General features: G+C 43.0%; 1 protein-coding gene across 4 annotated transcripts in view; it reads right to left on the bottom strand.

The window, feature by feature from the left end:
• The window catches only part of piezo1 (piezo type mechanosensitive ion channel component 1 (Er blood group)), a 398,994-nt gene that overhangs the window by 54,915 nt on the left and 320,897 nt on the right, over nt 1–23,182 (bottom strand). For 3 of the 4 annotated variants that reach the window (XM_085991680.1, XM_085991682.1, XM_085991679.1), the window contains exons 25-32: nt 20,942–21,098; nt 20,197–20,440; nt 17,133–17,229; nt 15,052–15,217; nt 12,136–12,225; nt 10,119–10,204; nt 2,681–2,752; nt 717–817 (exon numbers count right to left, since the gene is read on the bottom strand). In XM_085991680.1, coding sequence (XP_085847806.1) covers nt 717–817; nt 2,681–2,752; nt 10,119–10,204; nt 12,136–12,225; nt 15,052–15,217; nt 17,133–17,229; nt 20,197–20,440; nt 20,942–21,098 — 1,013 coding nt within the window. The remainder of the gene's footprint in view (nt 1–716; nt 818–2,680; nt 2,753–10,118; nt 10,205–12,135; nt 12,226–15,051; nt 15,218–17,132; nt 17,230–20,196; nt 20,441–20,941; nt 21,099–23,182) is intronic. The other variant, XM_085991683.1, reaches the window with a different exon arrangement.

A 23,182-nucleotide genomic window follows, 5' to 3' on the forward strand; every position in this document is an offset into this window, starting at 1 on the left:
TGCTTGATTTTTTTTTAAGTACTAAAAGAATTAGAAAAAAAGTATTTTTAGAAAACCTAAAGGTTGAAGCATCAAAATGTTTCAATTTCCAAATTAGGTCTTAACGGCTCACTCTCCAGTGCACTACTGAGCTATGTAGAACAGAACAGTCCCAGGTTCAACCCTTAGTCCATACTAAGTAAGCTGAACTCACAAAGGGCACTCAAATATGCTACAATTGGCATTAGCACCCTCGGATAAGGAGGAGAAAATATTAGCCAGGGTTCCCACTGTCAATTGCTATCCAATAGCGCCTGTGGATGACGACAGGATTGAGCTTAACTGTGACTACGTTGTTGATGATTGTGGTTGTGGCCGAGTTCCCTGGTTGAATAGCTTTCTGGTATTCACTGCCTGGATTCAGACAAAAAAGGAAAGAAAAAAAAATTTCCCTCAAGTTAACCAAGTCTTTGTTCACAGGTGGACACCAATGTTCTTGCATCACTCTATAACTGGGTGTGGAGAGTGACTCAAGTTGACCATCCAAAGTTTTCCTTCTCTCTGTAAAGCAGCTAACTTAGCAACTCCTTGAGACAATCTACGAATGATCAGAAAATCACCATTGTGCGGGTCAAGCTGGGTCCTACCATTCTGTGGCACAATATATTAGTACACCAAAACCTTGTGTAGTATTACTTTAAGATGAATTCCTGTTCTCTGCTATTGTTACACAGTACCTGGAATGCACTCTGTTTAGGAGGTTTCTGTTCCTCCTGCACACATTCTTCATCTTCCTCACTGTCCGACTCAAACAAGTAATATTCTCCTGACTGAAGCACTGCACAGGTAAATTTGAGAGAAAGGCACACAATTAGCTTCCAAGTCACAACTCAAGTGTTAAAAATGCAGTAAATACAGCATGTTGAATTAAGTTATTGAATAAACCACAATCTAAAATGACAATGACAATAAATCAGTTATTTCATAAAATAACTCTTGTTATATCAACATTTGTATATCAACTATGGAATGTTCTCTTTTTCATCTTGTTCCTTTTAAATATTGGGGCACATTTCATGTAGTTACAAAACAACATCTATGCATAAAGCTAAGTATCTAAGTACTCAATACAGCGAAAGCCAGTCGTGCAGCCAGTTACTAACCAGATAATTTAAACAGGCATTTAATACCAATAAAAACTAAATTACACCGAGGAGGTAGTGTAAGATTACAAGTGTCCTTGTTATACCAAGATTTTGTGACATGTTTAGAAGTGACACGTTTACAGCTGGTGTTGTAGCAACAACTTATATTTCTGAAGGACACCTCACTTACAGAAAGAAGTCTCTAAACACTTTAGAGTAAGTGGATAAAAGAAAAAAAAAACAGGAAACGAGGATGGTTTTAAACTGGTTTTTGAAAGCAGGGAAAGAAGTGGCAAGGTGGCGAGAATTCCAGTGTCATCAATTACTGTAATGTGACATGTGTTGAAACTGCACTGTGTGCTTGCGGGCATGAATTAGGCTACATGAATTAGGCTAACTCTGGCTGTAGATTTGTGCTGAACAGTAGGCTGGACATGTGAATGACATGTGCATGACACTGACATTAAAACTGCACAAAAAACACTGAAAAATGGATCATCACTGCACATGCCAAAATGTCATGTGTTACGAATATGTACAGTGATACTCTGAGTTCCAGAGGTAAACTGAAAAATTGCTGTGTATGGAAAGAGTAACCAGCCAAAGCAAGTAAGATCGTGTTTCTGAATGGTCTAAATATAATAAGGGCATAAGACAGTCCAGGTAACTGGTGAAAGATGTTAGAAATAAGTTGCTTAATTAAAAGAGTTCAAACTGCAGCCAGACAGTAATGTTCTGTTTAAAAAAAAGAGACGAAGCAGCATCAAGTTTGTAAAATATACTATATATATATATATTATATATATATATATAAAAAAGCGATGGTTTACTGGAAAAAGAAACTGAGTAAGCCCAGGATGGCTTACAGTAGCAAATTTTGTTTATGGCATACATCCTGATGTCGGTTTTAAAAAAACGTTGTTGTCTTTTTCAAAGGTTATTATGGTGTTTGCTCCAAGTCACAGAGGTGTAGGCTGGTTGCCTGGCTGATATCACTGATGCTGTGGCTTCATGGAGGTCAGAGATGCTGCATAATTATTCATGATTATAGATCCATTTGTTCACATCAGTGAGCTCCATATTATGAAACCAGAACAGAGAGGAATGGGGAGAAAGTGCACCAAGAAAAGATAAACAGAATAGGAGAGAATGAGATGGAGGAGATCGGAAAATACATCTCTGCAAGAAAGAAACATGCGGGGAACAAAAAGAATGAAAAGGAAATGAGAAAGTAACTCTCAATCAATTGGTCCAGTCAGATGCGATTAGGTCAAATACAGTAGAATTGCAAAATATGTCAAGTGACATAAGACCAGTAAACCACTGAGCACAAACCCCACGTGAAGTATGAATGAAAAATACAGGTGAGAAATTTATGCAATGTCAAGAATTCCAGTGACCAAAATTCAAGCAATTATGTTGTCATGTGTTGATCAAATGTGCCCACAATATATTCCTGGTTTAAAAGAAACACAAAAGTTGAGGGTTCTAGGCAGACGGCAAACCAAACTGTGCTACATCAAGAATGACACAAAGCTTTCACACTCATTAAATACCTTTGGCATGGTTTACCCAGGGATGCCACCATTTCTTTTTCTCCTGGGACTTTTCTTTCGTTGCACTTTGCTCTGTCATACAGGAGACAAGCATGTTGTTTCCACATCAGGGATCTCCATAAAATTACAGCTTTCAATATCAGTTACTTAGGTAGATTTGCTGTGGCTTTTCCACCACAGCAAAATTACAAAAAGAGCGACAAGAACAAACAAATTTACTGGTAGCTTCCACAGGCTCTGAAAGATGCTGTTAAAGTAGCATAAATCCCACGTGAAGATGATTCACATAGTTTCAAGTAGTTGACCGAAGCATTGCATAATGTTGTCAATGCACTGTGTCAATTTTAGTTGCAGCTATCGAGGATCTATGCCTCAGCGGGTAGATATCCATGCATGCAAAAATTGTTCAAACAGATCTAATCAGTACTACATCATCAGCCTTTGGTTTTAATCTATTCAGCAGCTGCAGTATGCCAAACAACACAGCTCACAACATTTAGGCAGAAGGTTAGCAATTGGCGGCAGACACATGTTAATTTATGGTCAAAACTGCCACTCTTTTCACACAACAGAAATACAAAGCCTGGCACAAAGCAACACATCCTCCCCCTTCAGCAGCGAAGGACGTTTCCAGAGCTGTCACCATTGGGTGAATGTTAGTTCTGACATTTAGGACCACTAATAGTGATGCAGATTTTAAACTCATTTAAACAAAGAACTGTGTTCATTGTTGTGAGTGGCATAAATATCAGAATAGTTCCCTTATAATTATTACTCTTAATGACTGATACTTGGCAAATTCTCTACCTCTCCATTTTTTCTAAATCACAATATTTAGCTCACGTATTGCTACCACCCAACCATGAAAGCAGGGCAGGCAACCTGTACCAAGCCCTTTGCCTACGCTGTTCTGAATGGGTTGCTCTCCTCATTTTCTCTGGGGAAGTGTCTCATTTCACTCACTATTGGACAGCTCAACTAAGATTCAAAATACATTCTGGGGGAGGAATTTTAAGCTTGGAGGTATTGGCTGGGACTTTCCACCCCTGTGCTCCACATCCTGCAACTTGTGAGTGCAGAATCCCGGGCATTGTCTCTATGTGACAAAGTGTGTGAGTAGACACTTGGAACGCTGTGTGCAGTTCTGGGCTCCAGACTACAAAAAGGATGTTGAAGCATTGGAGAAAGTGTCATTTTCTTTTTTTACGAGGATGTTACCAGACGATCAGGAACGAGTGAGCAGGCTGGGGCTCTTTTCTCTGAAAAAGAGAAGACTACGAGGAGACCCGATAGAGGTCTTTAAAATTATAAAGTGATTCAATAGGGTGGATGTGGGGAAACTGTTTCCACATGTGGGCAAGTCCAGAACAAAGAGGCATAAATATAAGATGACCACTAACTGATCAAAGAATGCATTTTGGAGTAATTTATTTACAGAAAATGGTGAGAATATGGAACTTGCTGCCACATGGAGTGGTTGAAGTAGATAGTACAGGTATTGACAAATTTAAGTGGAGGCTTGTGCATACACGGGGACGAAGAGGATAGAGGGATATGGGGGCTGGGTGAGAAGAGGTAATTAGAGTGGGAGGAGGGTCATGTGGAATATAAACACTGGCATAGACCAGTTGGACTGAATGGCCTGTTTCTGTACTGTAGATTCTATGTACGTAATTCTATTCAAATACATCTGCGCAGAGAAATAATTATTTTACAGTGCGCCAGCTTGATTACAAATAGGAATCCTATTAATTTTACAGTTTACACAAATATGGTCTTACCATCAGCAATTTTCAGTTCAATGTGATGTATTTAGAGATAGATTATGAAGCTGGTATGCACAAAGGAGGTTCTGACAATAATAGGAATCCCTATTCTCACTGTTCAGGTTCACATATTAAGAATGGCCACTAGAGTGAGATACTGGTATCTATGTAACCATATCCAGCATAAATCACCACCCTCAAGAAATGAGAGGATAAAAGGGGAGAAAATTGAGGATGGGGAAAACTGTTCATTGTTTGCTCTCTTTTGTATACGTCAGTGGCTCTGGCACTTCTATCATCTGCGAACAAGGGCAGAGTGGCGGAGATAGAAAATAAACAGAAACAGCATTTAAAATGCAAGGGAAACAAAACAAAACCATTAAAGGAAGAGAAAAGGCATGGGAGATTTGAAATAGAAGTTGAGATTGCAGAGCATCGTGGAGTGATGGCATACAGATTCAATTCCACTTCTCAGTCTCAATTCCACTGCTAGAGTGGAGAGGACAATCAGTGATGGTTGCTCTCTCATTTGTCTCCTAGCAGCCAACACTACCAGAAGACTGGGAACATATTACCCACCCTCTCAGCCACTTGCTAGAGAATAAAGTATTCATTTGAAAGAAAAGAATATATGATCTGTGTTTCCTTTAGTTGAGGAAATTATTAACAATGAGCCTGAAATTAGTGCAATGAGTGAAACCCTAAAATTAAAATGGGTTACACTCGGGGGGGGGGGGGGGGGGCGGGGGAAGATTCTGTTTTTCCCTGTTTATAATAAAGAATATGAAATTCAGGTGAAAAATGCATCAAGTACTTATCCAATCTCCATTTAAATGATGTTACAGTCTCTGTCTGGGTGGCTACTTGTAAAGCATTCAGACCTAGAAATTCAGTATAGCCACGTTCGGGGCGCTACAGTCGGGCGGCCGCTAAAGTTTGCGCCCGGCGCAAGTTCGCGCCACCTTCGCCGATATTCAGTCGCATCGCCCCAAGAGGTTGCTGCTGCGCTAAAACAGGCGATGCACGACTATCATTAGGCGTTAAGCCAGCGGTCCGGGGCGATACCCCCGAGGGCGGGCGCAGTGCAGGTGCGGCGAGTTGCTGATTGACGGCAGACACTCTGGCGCCGGTCAGCTCTTAAAGGGGGAGGGTGGACTTGTCTGGCTGCCATGCCCTGCGCACTGCAGCCCCGAAGCAAGGCCTGACCAATGCTGGTTCATCAGTTCTACGCCCTGGACCATGGTGAAGCCCGCTATTCTTCCAAATCCCATTGTACGCTCTTGCTGCTTGTCCAGGGTCATGGGGAAGGAGATGTACTAACGTCTCCTTCTGAAAAGGGCATTGCTCACCTGTCGGATGCAGCAATGTACCGCGAACTGGGAGATGTTGGCAATGTCCCCAGTAGCGGATTGGAAGGAGCCGGTGGCATAGAAGTTGAGAGCCACCGTCACCTTCACTGCCACCGACAGAGACGTCCTGCTCCTCAGCTGTGGCTGCAGATCTCTGCGAAGCAGGTGGCAGATCTCAGTGACCACCTCTCTTCTGAATCGCAGCCTCCGAACACACTGCTCCTCAGACATGTTCAGATATGAGAACTGCTGGCGGTATACCCTGGGTGGGTAAGGCCTCCTGTGCCGACACCTATTGGCCCTTCTCCGTCTGGCCATGACTGGCACTCTCTCACGGCGTCTCTGATCCCTTTGAATGCAATGCTGAAAGCCAACGTTTCCACCCATTGTAGCCCCCATTACAGTATATGTGGCGACTCAAGGCTATGGCACTGAAAGTGAAATCCAAGTGCAAAGCTCTGGCCTGAAGCCAGAAGTACCTGTGCGAGCGCTGAGTCAAAGCAGAAAGCTCTCTGCCTTTGTCTCTCACACAGAAGGATTGGCACAAAATGGCTGTCACTTATAATGCAGGAGGAGTCCCCTTTAAATAGCGCCCCCCGCACCCCGCAGCGACGGGGAACCGTTCCCCTCTACCAGTCGCTGGGGGCGCCAGGCGCAAAGAAGGGCGGCGCCACTGAAGTTCTGGTTTGGGACGCACAAAGGGCATTGCACGATGAAATGACGTCAGGATCTGCGCAAAGACTTTGCGCCGACGCTAAATCTCTAGTGAAGTTGGGGAGAGGCGCAGATCGCGCTGCGCCCGGCCGCTAGCCGCCTAGCGCCCAACATCTCCTCCTCCTAAGGCGCTACCGGCTGGCGCAAGCAACTGAATTTCTAGGCCTCAGTGTTCTAATAAAATAAAACTTCAAACTTCTAACTTCTCCCTTCATTCTTCTAATGGTCAGCCTGAGTTCATGTCCCCTGCACCACCAGCACTCTGCTCTCACCTATTAATAATTTAATTGTGTTAGCTCAAATTAAAAGGCACAGTTCAAGCATATCAGATTACACAAAGGTACAAACAAAGCAGCACAGAAGCCAACAGATATGAAGGGAAACATGTAAAAAGTGAAATGGAAACTATAGCACAATAATACCACTGTAAGAGAAAAAAGAAATGGAGAGGTGAACAAATCAAGTTCAACAAACTAATAGCAGATTTTTACCTGTTAAAAAAAAACAGAAGGTAATGAAACATCACAACAGTGGTGTGCATTTTAGATTATTTTTGGAAGGAGAATAATTTAGAAAGTGAAACTGCAGGATATACTTACAAAATATCTTATTTACATCTGAAATGCCTTAAAGGACCCTTTAATAAAGTGTGGGTATTCATTAACCTCTTGTTGAATCCCACGACATGATTAGTGACTTGCTTAAGGACCACTCAACACCTGGAATTTATATCGTACTTTAATGTTAAAACAAGCTGCTTCACAGATAGACAAATAGAAAATGGATGCCAAGCCAGAAAAGGAGATATAGGGAGGGGTAATCCAAAACTTAGCATCTTTAAAAGCTCAGTTCTGGGCCTTTTGAGACAAAATCTTGCTAGAATTGGCTATTTTGTTATAAACCTTGAAAGATTTTTTTATTGTTTACCAATGTTACAAACAGCCAACATCAGCTAAGTACATTGAGGAGGATTAAATCATCTGATAGTGTAAATCTAGAATACAATTCATAGTACAGTATGCAAATCTTCCACCTTGCATTAGAAAAAAAGTGTTAATTTGTAAATCATTCTTAGATAATTGTTGGAAAGATATGTCAATGGCCATGGGGGCAGTTGAACTGTTAGGTTACCTAGTATTAGATCAGACCTCTAGAGAGCAGAGAGAGTAGACACTGGCTAACACTATTTGGATACATAACTCACATGGCCCCATTTCTTTTCATCCTAGAATCAAGTCAATAAGTTGACTCAGTAAATGAACCATGTGATGTCGCACTTGGCTGTATGGAACAGGAAGATTCCAGATTCAGTTACTAGTTTGTGTTTGGTCAAGTGATCTCAGCCAGGGCTACACTGGGGTCTCTGCAGTTCAGCTCAGCTTGCTGAAGGCAGAGAGATGAAAATGTAGTCAGGCTTTCTGTTCTTGGTAGTTAGCCAGTGACTCCCTCCTCCCCACCTTGCTGGAATGATTCTGTGAAAGATCCTGCTATTGATCATCTAAATCTGAACCAGTAACACCATTGCTCAAAGCGTTTTTATGTTTGGTAAAGAGATTGATGAAAATTGGCACCCTGTGGCACAGCAGTTCGGAACACCACTGTACTGTGCTATGAACAGGTGAGGTATGAATTCACACCCAGTGATCCTTCACATTTTCAATCCCTAACATTTCTAAGCCCCTATTATGCACCTCCTACCAGCAGGTTCAGAAGGGTAGAGCAGTATTAGCAAAAGACTGGGAGAAGTTCACTCATCTACCCTCTACATCTCTGGTAGTGCATGACATTGGGCAGACTAGAGTACTCAAGAAAAATAGAAGTTTATCCTCCTATTAAAAAAAAACACTGAAAAATTGTTTTTAAAATATTTTAAAATGGCCCTGATGTTTAGTGCCTAAGTTATATGTAAAATATTAAGGCGTTTCATCTCAATCATTCTTATTTTAACCTAAATACACTTTTTTCAATAATTACATGGCATCCATTGGATTGGCAGTTGGTTCAACAGAATTCTGGTACCCAATTATTTGAAAGATTTTTAAGCCTCCATTGCTGTTTTAACAGCCTAGAACCCATCGCGTTCCTAACGTAGTTCATTGTGTCAGGGCAGTGTCTAATTAGACTGCCCACCTCATGATGTGGGTTGAATTTTGGGGAGGACGAAAGTAGGCTTTTGACCTGACAGATGCAGTATAATCAGCGACACAATATGACAAATATCCAAATCATGGCCTGGGAATTTGATAAGCCTTTATTCTGCTGTTTCACAAATTTCAAACAAGCATAATGCAATGTATGGAAAGAAGTACTATGGAGACTGCTGTTTGCAGCTGTCATCAGCAATAAGCATTTTAACTAGTGCAAAATTTGTGCAATAATATGAATGCCACTGTTAGAGTAGAACTTTTATTACTGACTGGGTCAGTATCAGCATCAAACTACAATAAGGCTACATTAATTTTGCTTTAATTTGTTCTTGGGATGTGGACAAGCCATATTTTTATTGCCCATCCCAAGTTGCCCTGAGAAGTTGGTGATGGGCCTTCTCCTTGAACTGCTGCAGGCCTTGTGTTGATGTCGCTCCCAGTGTTGTTGGGTAGGGAATTCCAGGATTTTGACCCAGTAATGATGAAGGAATGGCTGTATATGTCCAGTTCAGGATGATGTGTGGTTTGCATCATTCCTGCACTGTTCAATATCAGCAGTTACATTTTTTGTGCAATAAGAGGATACTAATGTCAGCCTTTAGATTGGCAGCTACCTAGAGTACACAGGTAACACTGTTCTATTGCAAATTACTACTGAGAAGCTGCATTAAATATCTTGTCAATTCAAAAGGTTTTGGAATGACTATGAACGCAACCAAAACGAATTCCTTACAATGTCAAACACATCTGCTAATATTTACAATGGTGAAATAGTATTTGTGCACTTCAACAGTATGGTAACCACTACAAGAGGATAAGCAAGATGTCAACTGATCTCACCACAGAAGCATTCAATTGGCCAGTTGCTTTTTTCCTTCAACATGATGTAAATATTCAACAAAAGTGTGCACATTCCATGGGCTTATTGCTTCAATATTACATTACAGACAGGAGGTAATCCTGATCGCCAAATATCTTCACCACAAGCTACCACCCTTTGAGAGTTCATGCATGTGGTGCATGTTAAATGCAACAAAGCATGACCAAAAGCAGAATGAAGATCTAGCAGCTCACACTGAGCTAACATCAGTTATTGGTCGCCATCATTAGAAACATGAATATTGTAATCTGTCTGGCTCAGTCACCATCAACACATTTCACAAATAGAGCCTTCATGATCAATCAAGGACCACTGGACTAATGTACTGAAAGCTGTCTTCAAAGCACTCAAAGTACAGTGGAAGGACAGATACCAGTAGTGGATTATACAACACGGAGCAGAATTGTACCTGCCACATCCACACCACCCAGCCATGTCAGAATAGGATAAAAGATATCTGTACCTATATCTGTAAACGTTTAAGATACAGGAGAGTATTAAGCGTTCTCCTATGTATTATTTAACAACTAAACCTTTGGTGCACATTTATTTTATTTAGTATTTCTGCACCTAATATCATACCTTTGTCTCCTGCATCCTTTTCACTGGGGTCTTTGGGATTCCTTCCACCTCTGTATTTTTCCTGTTTTGCCCGGATCCTCTCCATCCTGTCAGACAGAAAAATTTACAGCAAATTTGAAACGGTCAGGTGAAATGCAATGTCAAATGTTAAAATGGGTATAATTACAAAAGGTTTGAAACACATTAATCATCCAAATTCTGTCCTGGGTGAATATGAGGATGCGGGGATTTCCATTTTACTTAAAACTTTAGCCAAACTGAAAGTAGCCTCTTGTTGGACTCCCAGATTTTGCATTGGGCAACAAATGCTTGTGTCTTTAACAGCTGAGTCGGGAACCTTTTATGCAGCTCTTACAATTTGCCCATTTGAAACTAAAGTGTTTTTCTGCAACAGTCCTGTTAACATTCCTTGAACAGAAAACTGCTATGGGCAACACAAGCATTAAGTTTACCAACTTGACTCTGGCCTCAGCCAGGTTGAACCCTCAGTCTTCATGTTCAGGATATATTGTTGACATACTGGATCATATGGGTATTTCTCTAGCACTGGGTCCCAACCAGAATGGTAAAGCCATAAAGCCACCCTCATGACTTCTGGGCAACTGTGCCTGGACAGCTGCCCTACAGTATAAATGGGCTGATTTGACAGCAGTGAGAACCAACTCAGTTATCAATGGATCTTAAGTGGTTCTTTGGGTTGTCACAGCATGTACATCAGATACTCTGGAGGCTCATGAGAAAGAAACAGGTTAGATTTAATTCTTGTAAGGAATGTGTAGGATAGGGTCTGGCTTTATAAGAGATCAAAGAGAGACACAAGGCTCAGGAGAACTTCACTTACATTGTTTTCTTAGATTTTCATAAGGCTTTCGACCTACTTTCTCATGTGCCCCTCATAAAGAAGCTAGAAGTTATGAGACTATGTGGACAGATCTAGAATTTTACCCATGGTGTGTAAATCAAGTCCAAAATCCTTGTAAGAGTAGACGACTCACTCAACCTGTCTCTTTCAAAACAGGAGTACGGCAAGGTTGTCCACTGTCATCCGTCCTATTGTCTACAGGCAGCTGCGTCTGAAGCTTTGTATCCCCAACTGGTGGAACTCAAAACATTTTATGGTGAGTTGTGCTGCTCACCTTACCACTCAGTATGAGCTCCTAGTGCCTGTCACCCACCTTGAGAGCGCTCAGACCTGCACTTGTTAGTTTTCAGCTGTCTAACAGTCAAGTAGTGACTTTCCATATCGGGGGCAACCATCTGCTATAGAATTGATAATCTGGCTCTCAAGCCCAGCAGGTCCACAGTATTCCAAAGTACTGTTGATGATGGACAATGCAGCTTGAGTCACTAATGAAACCTGAAGAGGTAGACCTGTCACTGAGGGCTGGGATTCTGCCCATTCGGCTTCAGATATCCCTGCAGGCAAAGCCCTAATGGGCGATCTTACTTGGAACACTAGTAGAAAGCTGACCAATGATCTGTCCTGTTAAGCTGTACAGATTTTGTCTTGGTAAATCCAAGCAGTCACGCAGCATATTTTTGAACACTAGGGGATCGCTAAGCCTTTGCCAACCTGCACCTCGGCCCTCTGGATTTGGGTCAGTAGGACATGTCCCTATGGGGTGAGAATGTCCACTTTCTATTGGGCTAACAGAAATCCTACAAGTGGGTGTAGATTTTTCACTACTTCAATTGGAGACTCCTAAACTTGGTGATGAGTTTCCATACACGTCAGACATTCAGTTGACCAAAGAAAACCCTTCAGTTATGGAAATCACAACAGAAAATGCTGGAAAAACTCAGCAGGTCAGGCAACATCCGTGGAGAGAAATTAGAGTTGACGTTTCGGGTCGAACCCTTCTTCAAAACTGGAACTGTTTCCAGTGGAAGCAGTTCTATAATATATTTTTTAAAAAGGCATTATAGTGTCTAGATTGTGTTCTTTACTTCTCGATGAACCATACTTAAAATGTCCCCAATGATACTACATAGACCTTCACCCATTCAATTGACTTACTGTCTTTTTAGCTGTGCTATGGACTTCTTTTCAACTTCACGGTGGAAATTCATGTTTTTGATGATGCTAGCGTTGAACAGCTGGAAGCCCCTATCGGTAAAAAAAAAACTCATTCGAGTGACTCTGTTGACATTTTAATATTCCTGTTGGATAAAGACAAGTTCCAAGAGTCATACATTGAAGTCGGCAGTAAATGTTCAGGAAATTCCTATTATTCCCTATACGAAAGTATTTTATCACAGTTACGACTGATAATATTTGAATCAAAGCAGCAAAGATATTACTCATCCTAAATTAAGATAATGTGTCCTTAAACTTAGCTGCAAATTTATAGTCACCTCACCATATAGCTACGTTTTGAGTATCATATCCACTTAGCAATTTGGTGAACGCACAAGTATGTACAGAAATGACTGGACAGATTAGGCATTGAATGTTGTATGGGGCATCACTAAACTCCACTGATAACATGCACACATTATGGCCTAATACATAGAAACTCTTACTACAGGATTCCTGAAATAAGCAACATCCTGCTAGTACTGAGTACTGCCACAGCCTGTTCTAATGGCCTGGTTAAAATAAATGTTTATATTTGTTATAATATCTCAAAGAAAAGAATGCTCCCAACTGAAAAATGTGAATTCCATTATGATCTTTGAAATTATAAGAAAGCGACCACATTACTGAATGGGCGCAATACTCAGTGTTTTTGCAAGCATTCAATAAAGCAAAAGTCTCTCATGCTGAAAAATTAAGAATGCATTAACTCTATCAGCAATCACAGTACTGTGTGTGCTTGCATAAGTGTATAAGACACTGGGAATGACAGACTAAACTATACTGTCCCAGCTTCTACCAACAACCCGAGAATCACACTGTAATGTAGCGGCATGACACTTCTTAATCTCAAACTGATAAATGCAAGAAAACTGTACAGTCACACCGTACATGGACACACTGATACAATTCAAATAGCTTGTATCTATTCGAATCGCAGCTACAAATGATGTCTATCCACTTTTCCTAGGGTAGATTTGAATCCTGCCTTTAATTGAGAAATTAAGAAGAGCACGTGTCCTTCCCCATAATTTTTTTTATGTATGGTTCCCCTTTGCCCTAAATTTCTCCCTTTATTTCCTGAAGGTTCTGACTCTTGCTGGGCTAGGATTCCACAGGTATCAGCTCTATCCAGTACCTTATTCAAATAGCTATTCATCATGTGTGAAGTTTGACAATGAGGCCAGGATTATTCTGCCTCGTCAGTGTTCCGGTGGTGTTGGACTTCTACCTGCCCTTCCCACACCTGTGGAACCTGGACCCAGTTTCCTGGGTTGGGATTCATCACCTATGCATGACGAGCTGCCAGCAGGATTCCTGCTGCGAAGAGGGAGCGTACCGTTTCCCAGCCACAAAATCCGAGCAGAACCTCCACTGCAGCACCACAAGAGATAGCCAAGCAGTTTACAGGGTCAGAAGTGACCCAATGATCAGAAGATCGGCATTGCGGTAGGCCCGAGCAGAGACCGAGGCCTAGACAAGAAGATAGGTGGGGACCAGAAAGAAGGGAGAAGCGGTTGCTACAAAGCCCTTTCCCTGCGCAGGGGGAATCTGGGGCCTACTGTCGCCTACCCTAGGGAGCAGCAGTAAGTAGGGCAGCCAGGAAAGAAATTCACCAGGGACCAAGGCACCACTGCCCTCGGCATCATTTTCACACAGCAGGCGAGGAACATGCAGCCAGCAGCAGCCCTGGTGGGAGCGGAGGAAGGGAAATCCTGGTTGGGGCGGTGAGGCCGCAGTAGGCCTCACTGCTCAAATTTTCCATCATTCTCTACCATGAATTTCAGGTTGCATTGCAAAGAAAAACTCTGGCTCAACTGCCATCAGGATAATCCACCATGGGAGGAGGGGGGGGCGGGGGGCGAAATTATAGCTGGGCCTTATCATGTTCTTGCCCATTGTCCACACATACTTTACAGCAAGATCAGGAAGCTTGACTGATTTTCTTTCCCCCTCTAGCCCAGAAGCACTGAGCCCAATTTCCTCTGCAGGTCCTGTAGCTTCTTCACCATATGAACAAAACCAGGAAATACTTGCATTTATAAGGCATCTGATCATGACATAAAGACGTTTTAAAGTGCTTGGCCTAGAAATTCGGTGGCGCCAAGCTCGCCTGGGCGCCGGAATTACCGCTCCGGGCGGAGCCGCTTGCACCATCCCGATATTCAGTTTCAGCACCCCAAACGGAAGCGGGGCGCTGCTCGAGGCGCCCCGCGTCCCTCTTGGGGCGCTGAAACTGAATATCGCAGCGCAACGTGCCACAGCGCCACACGCTGCGGCACGGCGCGCTGCAAGCCTTCCTCCCCTTCTTAAAGGGGAGGGGCCTGCACCAGCGCGATCTCTGATCGCAAGTGCCGGCAAAAGAGCCCGGCGCCGAGGAGAAGTGCCGGGCTCTTGGGACACAGCCGGCACTGCCCGGGGGGGGGGGGGGGGGGGATCAGGAGTCCGGGGAGGGCGGCGCGAGGTGCTGCTGGCAGGCGGCCAGCGAAAAAAATGGCCGCCCCGCACCGCCCCTTTAATTGGCGCCACTACCGCCACAGGTAGGCCCCCCTGAACCGGTCGCGAATTGCGACCGGCGCTACGGGGGGGGGGGGGGGGGCGTGACCCAATATTGTGTTCGGGGCGGTAGCGGGGCGCTGCGCACACTGATGACGTCATCGGTGGCGGCGCAGCGCTACAGGCTAACGCCGCCATTAGCGCCCCGCTAAATTTCGCGGGAGGCGTGGCCAGTGGCGCTAAAGCCACTGAGTGCCCTCTTTAGGCGCTAACTGGTGGCGCAGCAGCCCACCGAATTTCTAGGCCCTTTACTTTTTTGGAGTACAGTGATTGATATTACGTAGGGACATCTAACTGTACCTGGATGCTTGTAGTTTGGAGGCTCTCATATCAGCTGTTACATGTATGAAATAGTAACTGAGGAAGACTCTGCGCTGAAGTAAAAGGAAAAAGAAGCAGATGCTATCCCAGATTATGCCAGCTTCACCAACAGGCAAAATACATTCCTCATCCTTTAAATCATTTTCTGAAAAAGAATTCATGAACATACAATGAAGTTATCATCCAAAACCACCTGAAACAATGCGCATTTGGCTTTTTGTGGTACATATCAATGATTTAGACTTGAATGTAAGGGGTATGAATGTAGGTAACAAGGAGGGTCGATGAGGGTAGTGCGTTTAATGTAGTATATATGGATTTTAGCAAGGCTTTTTGATAAGGTCCCACTTGGCAGACTGGTCATGAAAGTGAAAGTCCATGGGATCCAGGGCAAAGTGTCAAGTTGGATCCAAAATTGGCTCAGAGGCAGGAAGCAAAGGGTAATAGTTGATGGGTGTTTTTGTGGCCGGAAGGCTGTTTCCAGTGGGGTTCCACAGGGCTCAGTACTAGGTCCCTTGCGTTTTGTGGTATAAATCAATGATTTAGACTTGAATGTAGGGGGTATGATTAAGAAGTTTGCAGATGATACTAAATCGGTTGTGTGGCTGATAATGAAGAAGAAAGCTGCAGACTGCAAGTAGATATCAATGGACTGGTCAGGTGGGCAGAACAGTGGCAAATGGAATTCAATCTGGAGAAGTGTGAGGTAATGCATTTGGGGAGGGCTAACAAGGCAAGGGAATACACATTAAATGGTAGGACACTGAGTAGTGTAGAGGAACAAAGGGACCTTGGAGTACAGGTCCACAGATCCCTGAAGGTAGCAGGCCAAGTAGATAAGGTGGTTAAGGCGGCATATGGAATGCTTGCCTTTATTAGCCGAGGCACAGAATAAGAGCAGGGGGGTTATGCATCAACTGTATAAAACATGAGTTAGGCCACAGCTAGAGTACTGCGTGCAGTTCTGGTCACCACATTACATGAAAGATGTGATCGCACTAGAGAGGGTACAGAGGAGATTTACCAGGATGTTGCCTGGACTGGAGAATTTTAGCTACGAGGGAAGATTGGATAGTTTGGGTTTGTTTTCTTTGGAACAGAGGAGGCTGAGGGGAGACCTTATTGTGGTGTATAAAATTATGAGGGGCCTAGATAGAATGGATAGGAAGGACCTATTTCCCTTAGCAGAGGGTTCAACAACCAGGGGGCATAGATTTAAAGTAATTGGTAGGAGGTTTAGAGGGGATTTGAGGGGAAATTTCTTCACCCAGAGGGTGGTGGGGGTCTGGAACTCACTGCCTGAAAGGGTGGTAGAGGCAGAAACCCTCACCACATTTAAAAAGTGCTTGGATATGCACTTGAAGTGCCGTAACCTGCAGGGCTACGGACCAAGAGCTGGAAAGTGGTCTTAGGCTGGATAGCTCTTTGTCGGCCGGCGCGGACACGATGGGCCGAAATGGCCTCCTTCTGTGCTGTAAATTTCTATGATTCTATAATGGAGGATATATTTGAACAATATATTCAATACAATATCATGACTAGCTAATATAACTTACTTAGTTTGATTATTAACCACATTTCCTCTTGCCGCTCGCCTCCCTATTTCCCGTTATTTAAGGAAGGACAATAATCTGGACTATGGACTTCTCCCAGACTGCAATCATAACTGCGGTGCAACCAGCTGACGAGACTATTCCTACTGGCTTTAACTTCCCCTTTGGACTTGCTTGGACCAAGTAAACCTCGCCGACTGATAACTGCTGACCTCAAACCACAGAGTCCATGATTCGTGGAATCTAACGTACTTTACGTCGCACCAGGAAAAATCAAAAAGACTTGTGGTAGCGCAAAAATGAGCGATAACGAATCAGCAAACTGTTAACAATCTGTCTGATTTCCTTTTCCACTGGAGATGAAAATCGGGTGGCGTGCAACACGGACTGCCGATTTGCGGTCGCTGGTTTTGCCCTACCGCCCAAGAGAAATTTATACCCCACTGCATTGTTAATCCACGAGCAAATTGAAAATATATAGAGTGTACAAAAGAATCAAGCTCTTACCATCATAGTACCCTTTGATAGTACAGTGCAAGCTGAACAATTGAATCATCCAGCAGAAATTACTTTGGAGCTGCTGCAAGAAAACACAGGCCAGGAGCTGGAGAGAAACGCCAAAAAGCACAATTGAATTAATTTTAAAAAATACAATACCTCACTTTGGTATAACGCTTGTTTATAACTTCCTCATTACAGAGGAATTGCACCCTCTAACAATCCTTGTAGCCATCCTGTTATATGGCTCTCAGGCATCATAATTGAGAGGGTTCTCTAATTTAATAAAAATAACCACTTACTTATATTTTTAAAAAACTACACCCACACTACATTTTTTGAGCATACATACATCCTCATTTGTAATCACTCACTCGTTCACAGAAAACCAATATTGCAATCATCTGCCAACACATTCTATACAATGGCTGAAATTTTAATTTGGAGGCGGGTAGGGAGCGGGTGGGCTGGAAAGCGGTCAGGAAACCTCGGATAATGGGTTTCCCTCAGGCCCTGCCGAACTTAACAGCAGCGCCCGATAAGCATTTTGAATCTCTGTTTCCCACCTGCAGTCAACCAGATGGAGGCGCTGGCTGGCTGGTGGGTGGCTAGGCTTGCGGCACCAGGCCGCAAAAAGGAGGTAGGTCGGGGATCGTTGGCAAGGTTGGGGGCTCGATTGTTGGAAGCAAGCTCGGGGGTCAGATCTTTGAAGGTGAGGTCAGGGGCCGGATCATTGGAGGAGAGCTTGGGGGCCGGATCATTGGAGGTGAGGTCAGGGGCTCGATCGTTGGAGGTGAGGTCAGGGGTCGGATCGTTGGAGGGGAGGTCAGGGGTCGGATCGTTGGACGGGTCGGGGGCTGCAGATCGTCAGTGAGGTCGGGGGGCTGGACTTTGGAGGGGGGGGCGGTCGGAGGCCGTTGGAAGGCCGGAGGGGGGATTGAAGATCAGAGGTCTTGTGATGGTGGTGGGGGAGTGGGGTGGTGGCGGTTGGGGGGGGGGGGGGTCGTGGGGGAGATCGGAAGGGCCGGGAGTGGGGGGAAATGTCTGAACGCGGGGGGTTGGCGAGGCAGGAATGCCGGATCCAGCAGGTGTGGAAAGGCACTTATCTCCTGGATCCAGCAGTCCTCGCCTTCCTTTATCTGGCAGGTTCCCCAAGGCCTGGGAAACCTGGCCAGCCAGAGTTAAATTTAAAATGGTGCTTCCAAATGAGGAACAGAGTCGCATTATAATATTTAAAGTGCCAACCCGCCTCCTGGGAACGGATTGGCTGCCCCCCCTCCGTCCCGCCTCGTTAAAACTGGAAGTGGGCGGGTTGGGGGTCAGGATTCAGATTTTTAGCTCTTTAACCTCCCACCTGATGCCAACCTACCAGTTTTTGGGGTTAAAATTCCCCCCAATCTGTCACTTCACATCTAAAGTTAACTGGTGAAATGGAATGACATTGTTCTCTTTTTGCTTTCAAAAAATTCATATACTTGTCCAGAATTGTACACAAATATCTAGCTCAACACACATTTCTGTACATTGCCAAAAAAATTATGGAAGTATCATTCACTAAAGCAAAAGCTTTTAGAAGTGTTGGCACTGTTTTTGGAAATTGAAGATGGGTAAAGAATGAAGAATGAGGCCAATGGGTTGAGTTTTTCAATTGATTTTGTCTAGCCTCAATTCCATGCTAAAGTATATGTGCAGATATGCAATTGCCAGTTAAGCCTTTAAAATAATCCTTTGATGAATAAAGTAAAATTGTTGTGTTTAAAAATAGCATTGGTTTCAGCTTAAACTGGGACACATGGATCTCAACAGCTTGTCCTGCAAGGGAATCATCCATCAAGTGGAGGAAGTATTTGAATAGACTGCTGAATGGCAATTAAAATTTGGGAATTTTCCTTCTGTCTGTAAAGGACAATCTAGGGGTAATTTTCACCTTCACCACCTGGGTGGTAATTTAACAGACCCGCCCGTTTCAGAACACTCCCAATGTGCAATTATAAAAAAAAGCAAAATACTGCAGAATCACAGATACTAGAAATGTGAAATACAATCAGAAAATGTTGGAAACACTGAGCATGTCAGGCAGTAAGGTATAAAAATTAACGTTTCAGGTCCTTCTTCAGAATCAATGGGATGAAAATCAATGTCTGGGCAATCTACTCCGCCAGATTACTGCCTAGGTGGTGAAAGTGAAAAGTACCTCCTTTATATCATACAAATAAAGGATACCATTTGTAGTCTGTAACAGCTGCATTGAATGACAGTTAAGGCTATAAGGTGATGCATATGTCTATGTGCTGTGCCACTGAACTACAGGATACTGGTTCCCATTGAACTGTGCAAAACAGAGCCTTCTATGTTGAAAGGTGCTTGTAGACCCCCTGATAATGTACCTGTTGACCTTTACTGCACAAAATAAAAGTCCCATAATTAACAAATATTGGTACAATAACATGTTCATAATGTGGACAGACTTATGCAATTCCCATCAATTAAAACTTGCTTTACACACAGTGCATCTTATTTTCAGTCAATCTTCTTAGTTTTTGAATCATAATTAATTAAAAGTTTATTTTAGTCTTGCCACTGTGATGTCACATTACGAAGGGCCACAAGGCAGGAGGCATCTTGTTCAGCAGTGATGCACAATCAGAACAGCTTACATTAAGCTCTGAGAGTAGACACTTTCGTGCTACATGAGTTTGCACCTGCAATTCTGGGGCGTTGTTTATGCACCTCCTATTGCCAAATTTCAAAGCAGCATTTTCAGAAGCCTTGGTGTAGTTTGCCCACCAAGTTTCCCATTTACAAATGGCTCGTGGGGCAGGAAGAATGAAATGAAGAAAAATTCTTAGGTACCACTGCTTGTTTCCTATTTCAAAATTAAAATCAGAACACTTAAAAAAAAAAAAAAAGTCATAGCTTCTGGAGCAAAATGTCAGCAGTGATCGGTCAGAATTAAGAAACCCACTAATAAAATAAAAAAAGCAGTTGACACTGCTAACCAAGCACTGCTCTTTATTAATTGGGACTTTTGTTTCCTACATATTTTTGATGTTTTGATGTTGGAAAGACTCACTGAGAGCATATTCTTCGCAATAATGACTGTGACGTTGTACATAATTAGGCAATCCCAAAAGTTTAGCCGACTTGTTGCTGGTTTCAGTAAAAGTCTTCTGCCAAACAGAAGTAAATAGAACGAGGCGAGCAGGTAGCCAAGACCAAATACACTTATTCGAGTGGAGCCAGTGGCAAAAATAACTGCCGATACGAGCCAGAAGAGGTAGTGGTAGACTGCAACTTTTATCATGTCCAGAAAACATCTGCAGAACAGAAAGAATTCCATATTAGCTAATCTCCCACATTATACAATTACTGTCCTAGGCACGAACAGTATTAATGAATGAAGGCTATTATAGTATTATTTTAAATCAATCTGGAGGCGAAATATTTTGACATTATTGCTGCAAATTGGCAATCAATGATCATTTTGCTCTAAAAGGCTAGTCCTGGTCAGCATTTTGCAGCTCCTCAAAGAAGAAAAATCCTGCTAAAAATCATAGGGTTATGCTGTGTTTAGTTTATATGCTACATATTAAAGATCATGGGGTTGAAATTTTTCTATTTACTATTTTCTATGTGCTATTTAAAGTAAGTGACGGCATAAATATTGAAAATATCCCAATATAAAATTTTCATCAGCATTATTGCACCACTGGAAAAATGTCAATGTTAAGACCAGTTTCTTACCCTGTAAAATTTGGTCATCAAACCATGAAATCCAAAATCATTTTCAAGTACAGAGCGGCCTCTTTCAAACTGACCTGCAGTATATATAGTTTGGCACTGGATTCAGGTCCTTGCCAGCCATGGGATCAGGATCATCTGTATTTTCTCCACCTTTGGTATTAACCTCCTCCTTTTTTTCATCGATAAATACCTGCCACTGGTGGGATATACACATCAGTAATAGAAAGTCGTCTGTAATAGAAAAGAACCAATAAACAGTCTCAATATTGCCTAACAGAATTAAACTGTGTTTGTTTATTATTTACACAATTTAAGTAACAAAAGATAATATTCTACTTATATAAAAGTCTCGCTTCTAGCGTGTTCAGTCACACTTCGAAGTACTTTAAAAAGGCAACCATTTCATGCGTAACATTGCCAGCTTCCGCCCTTGCCTCAGCTCATCTGCTGCTGAAACCCTCATCCATGCCTTTGTTATCTCTAGACTTGACTATTCCAACGCACTCCTGGCTGGCCTCCCACATCCTACCCTACATACAATTGAGGTCATCCAAAACTTGGCTGCCCAAGTTCTACTTCACACCAAGTCCCGTTCGCCCATCACCCCTGTGCTCGCTGACCTACATTGGCTCCCGGTTATGCAAAGTCTTGATTTCAAAATTCTCATCCTCGTTTTCAAACCCCTCCATGGCCTCGCCCCTCCCCTATCTCTGTAATCTCCTTCAGCCCCACAACCCCCCACCCGAGGTATCTGCGCTCCTCAAATTCTGCCCGCTTGAGCATCCCTGATTATAATCGCTCAACCGTCAGTGGCCGTGCCTTCAGCTGCCTAGGCCCCAAGCTCTGGAACTCCCTCCCTAAACCTCTCTGCCTCTCTTTCCTCCTTTAAGACGCTCCTTAAAACCTACCTCTTTGACCAAGTTTTTGGTCATCTGCCCTAATTTCTTATGTGGCTCGGTGTCAATTTTTTGTCTTGTAACACTCCTGTGAAGCACCTTGGGACATTTTGCTACGTTAAAAACTCTATATAAATACAAGTTGTTGTTGTTGATTTCTTCTGCCTTGCGACCAGAAATTCACAGACACTTGCCAATCAAATATTCTCACCCGAGTCAGAAGTTCATGGGTTCAAGACACACTCTAGAACCTGAACACATCTAGGCTGATACACAAATTACACAGTGCTGAGGGAATGCTACAGTACTGAAGGTTCAGTCTGTGTGAAACATTAAGCTGAGGCCTCATCTCCCCTTTCAGGTAGATGTTAAAGATCGCACAGCACTATTTCAAAGCAGCGCCGGGGAGATCCGCCCGTGTCCTAGCCAACATTCCTCCTTCAACCTATAGCACCAAGCAAGATTAACTGGTCATTCATTTCATTGTTGATTGTGGAATCTTGCTGTGCACAAAATGACTGCTATATTTTCCTCCACAACAACAGTGGCTGTACTTAAAGCAATTCCTGAGGCACTTTGGCACTTTTCTGAGAGATGTAATTAAACACTATATAAATAAAAGTTTTTCTTTTCTTTCAATCTATAAACTTCCTTCCCCAATAACTAACCTGCAATTGACCTGAGGATATGCCTGTTTACAATTAAGACTTTGTGATATAAAAGGAATAGGCCAAGTTACATACAGCTGCAGAATAATACATAGTATAATGCGCCTGTCATTATAAATGAACATATCATCCAAATTACATAAAAGGGAATCCATAGGTCTTCTATAAGCATATTAACAGTAAAAGGGTTGTCGTTGGGGCCGATTAGGGACCAAAATGGAGAAGGCATGGTTGAGGTACTAAATGAGTACTTTGCATTGGTGTTTTACCAAGGAAGAGGACTTTGCCAAAGCTATGGTAAATTAGGTTGTTGCTGGGATACTGGATGAGATAAAAATAGATAAAGAGGAGGTACTAGAAAGGCTGGCGGTACTTAAAGTGGATAAGTCATCTGGTCCGGATGGGATGCATCCGAGGTTTCTGAGGGAAGTAAGGGTTGAAATTGCGGAGGTGCCGGCCACAATCTTCCAATCCTCCTTAGATAGAGAGGTGGTGCCAAAGGACTGGAGGATTGCAAATGTTAAACCCTTGTTCAAAAAAAGGAGAGAAGGATAAACCTGGCAATTACAGGCCAATCAGTTTAACATCGGTAGTGGGGAAGCTTTTAGAAACAATAATCCGAGTGAAAAATAACAGTCACTTGGACAAGCTTGGACTAATAAAGGAGAGCCAGCATGGATTTGTTACGTGTTTGACTAACTTGATTGAGTTTTTTGATGAGGTAACAGAGAGGGTGGATGAGGGCAGTGCA

The sequence above is a fragment of the Somniosus microcephalus genome, chromosome 6, assembly GCF_052327205.1.
Source record: "Somniosus microcephalus isolate GS21.2 chromosome 6, FLI_Smic_1.0, whole genome shotgun sequence".
NCBI classification, from domain to species: domain Eukaryota; kingdom Metazoa; phylum Chordata; class Chondrichthyes; order Squaliformes; family Somniosidae; genus Somniosus; species Somniosus microcephalus.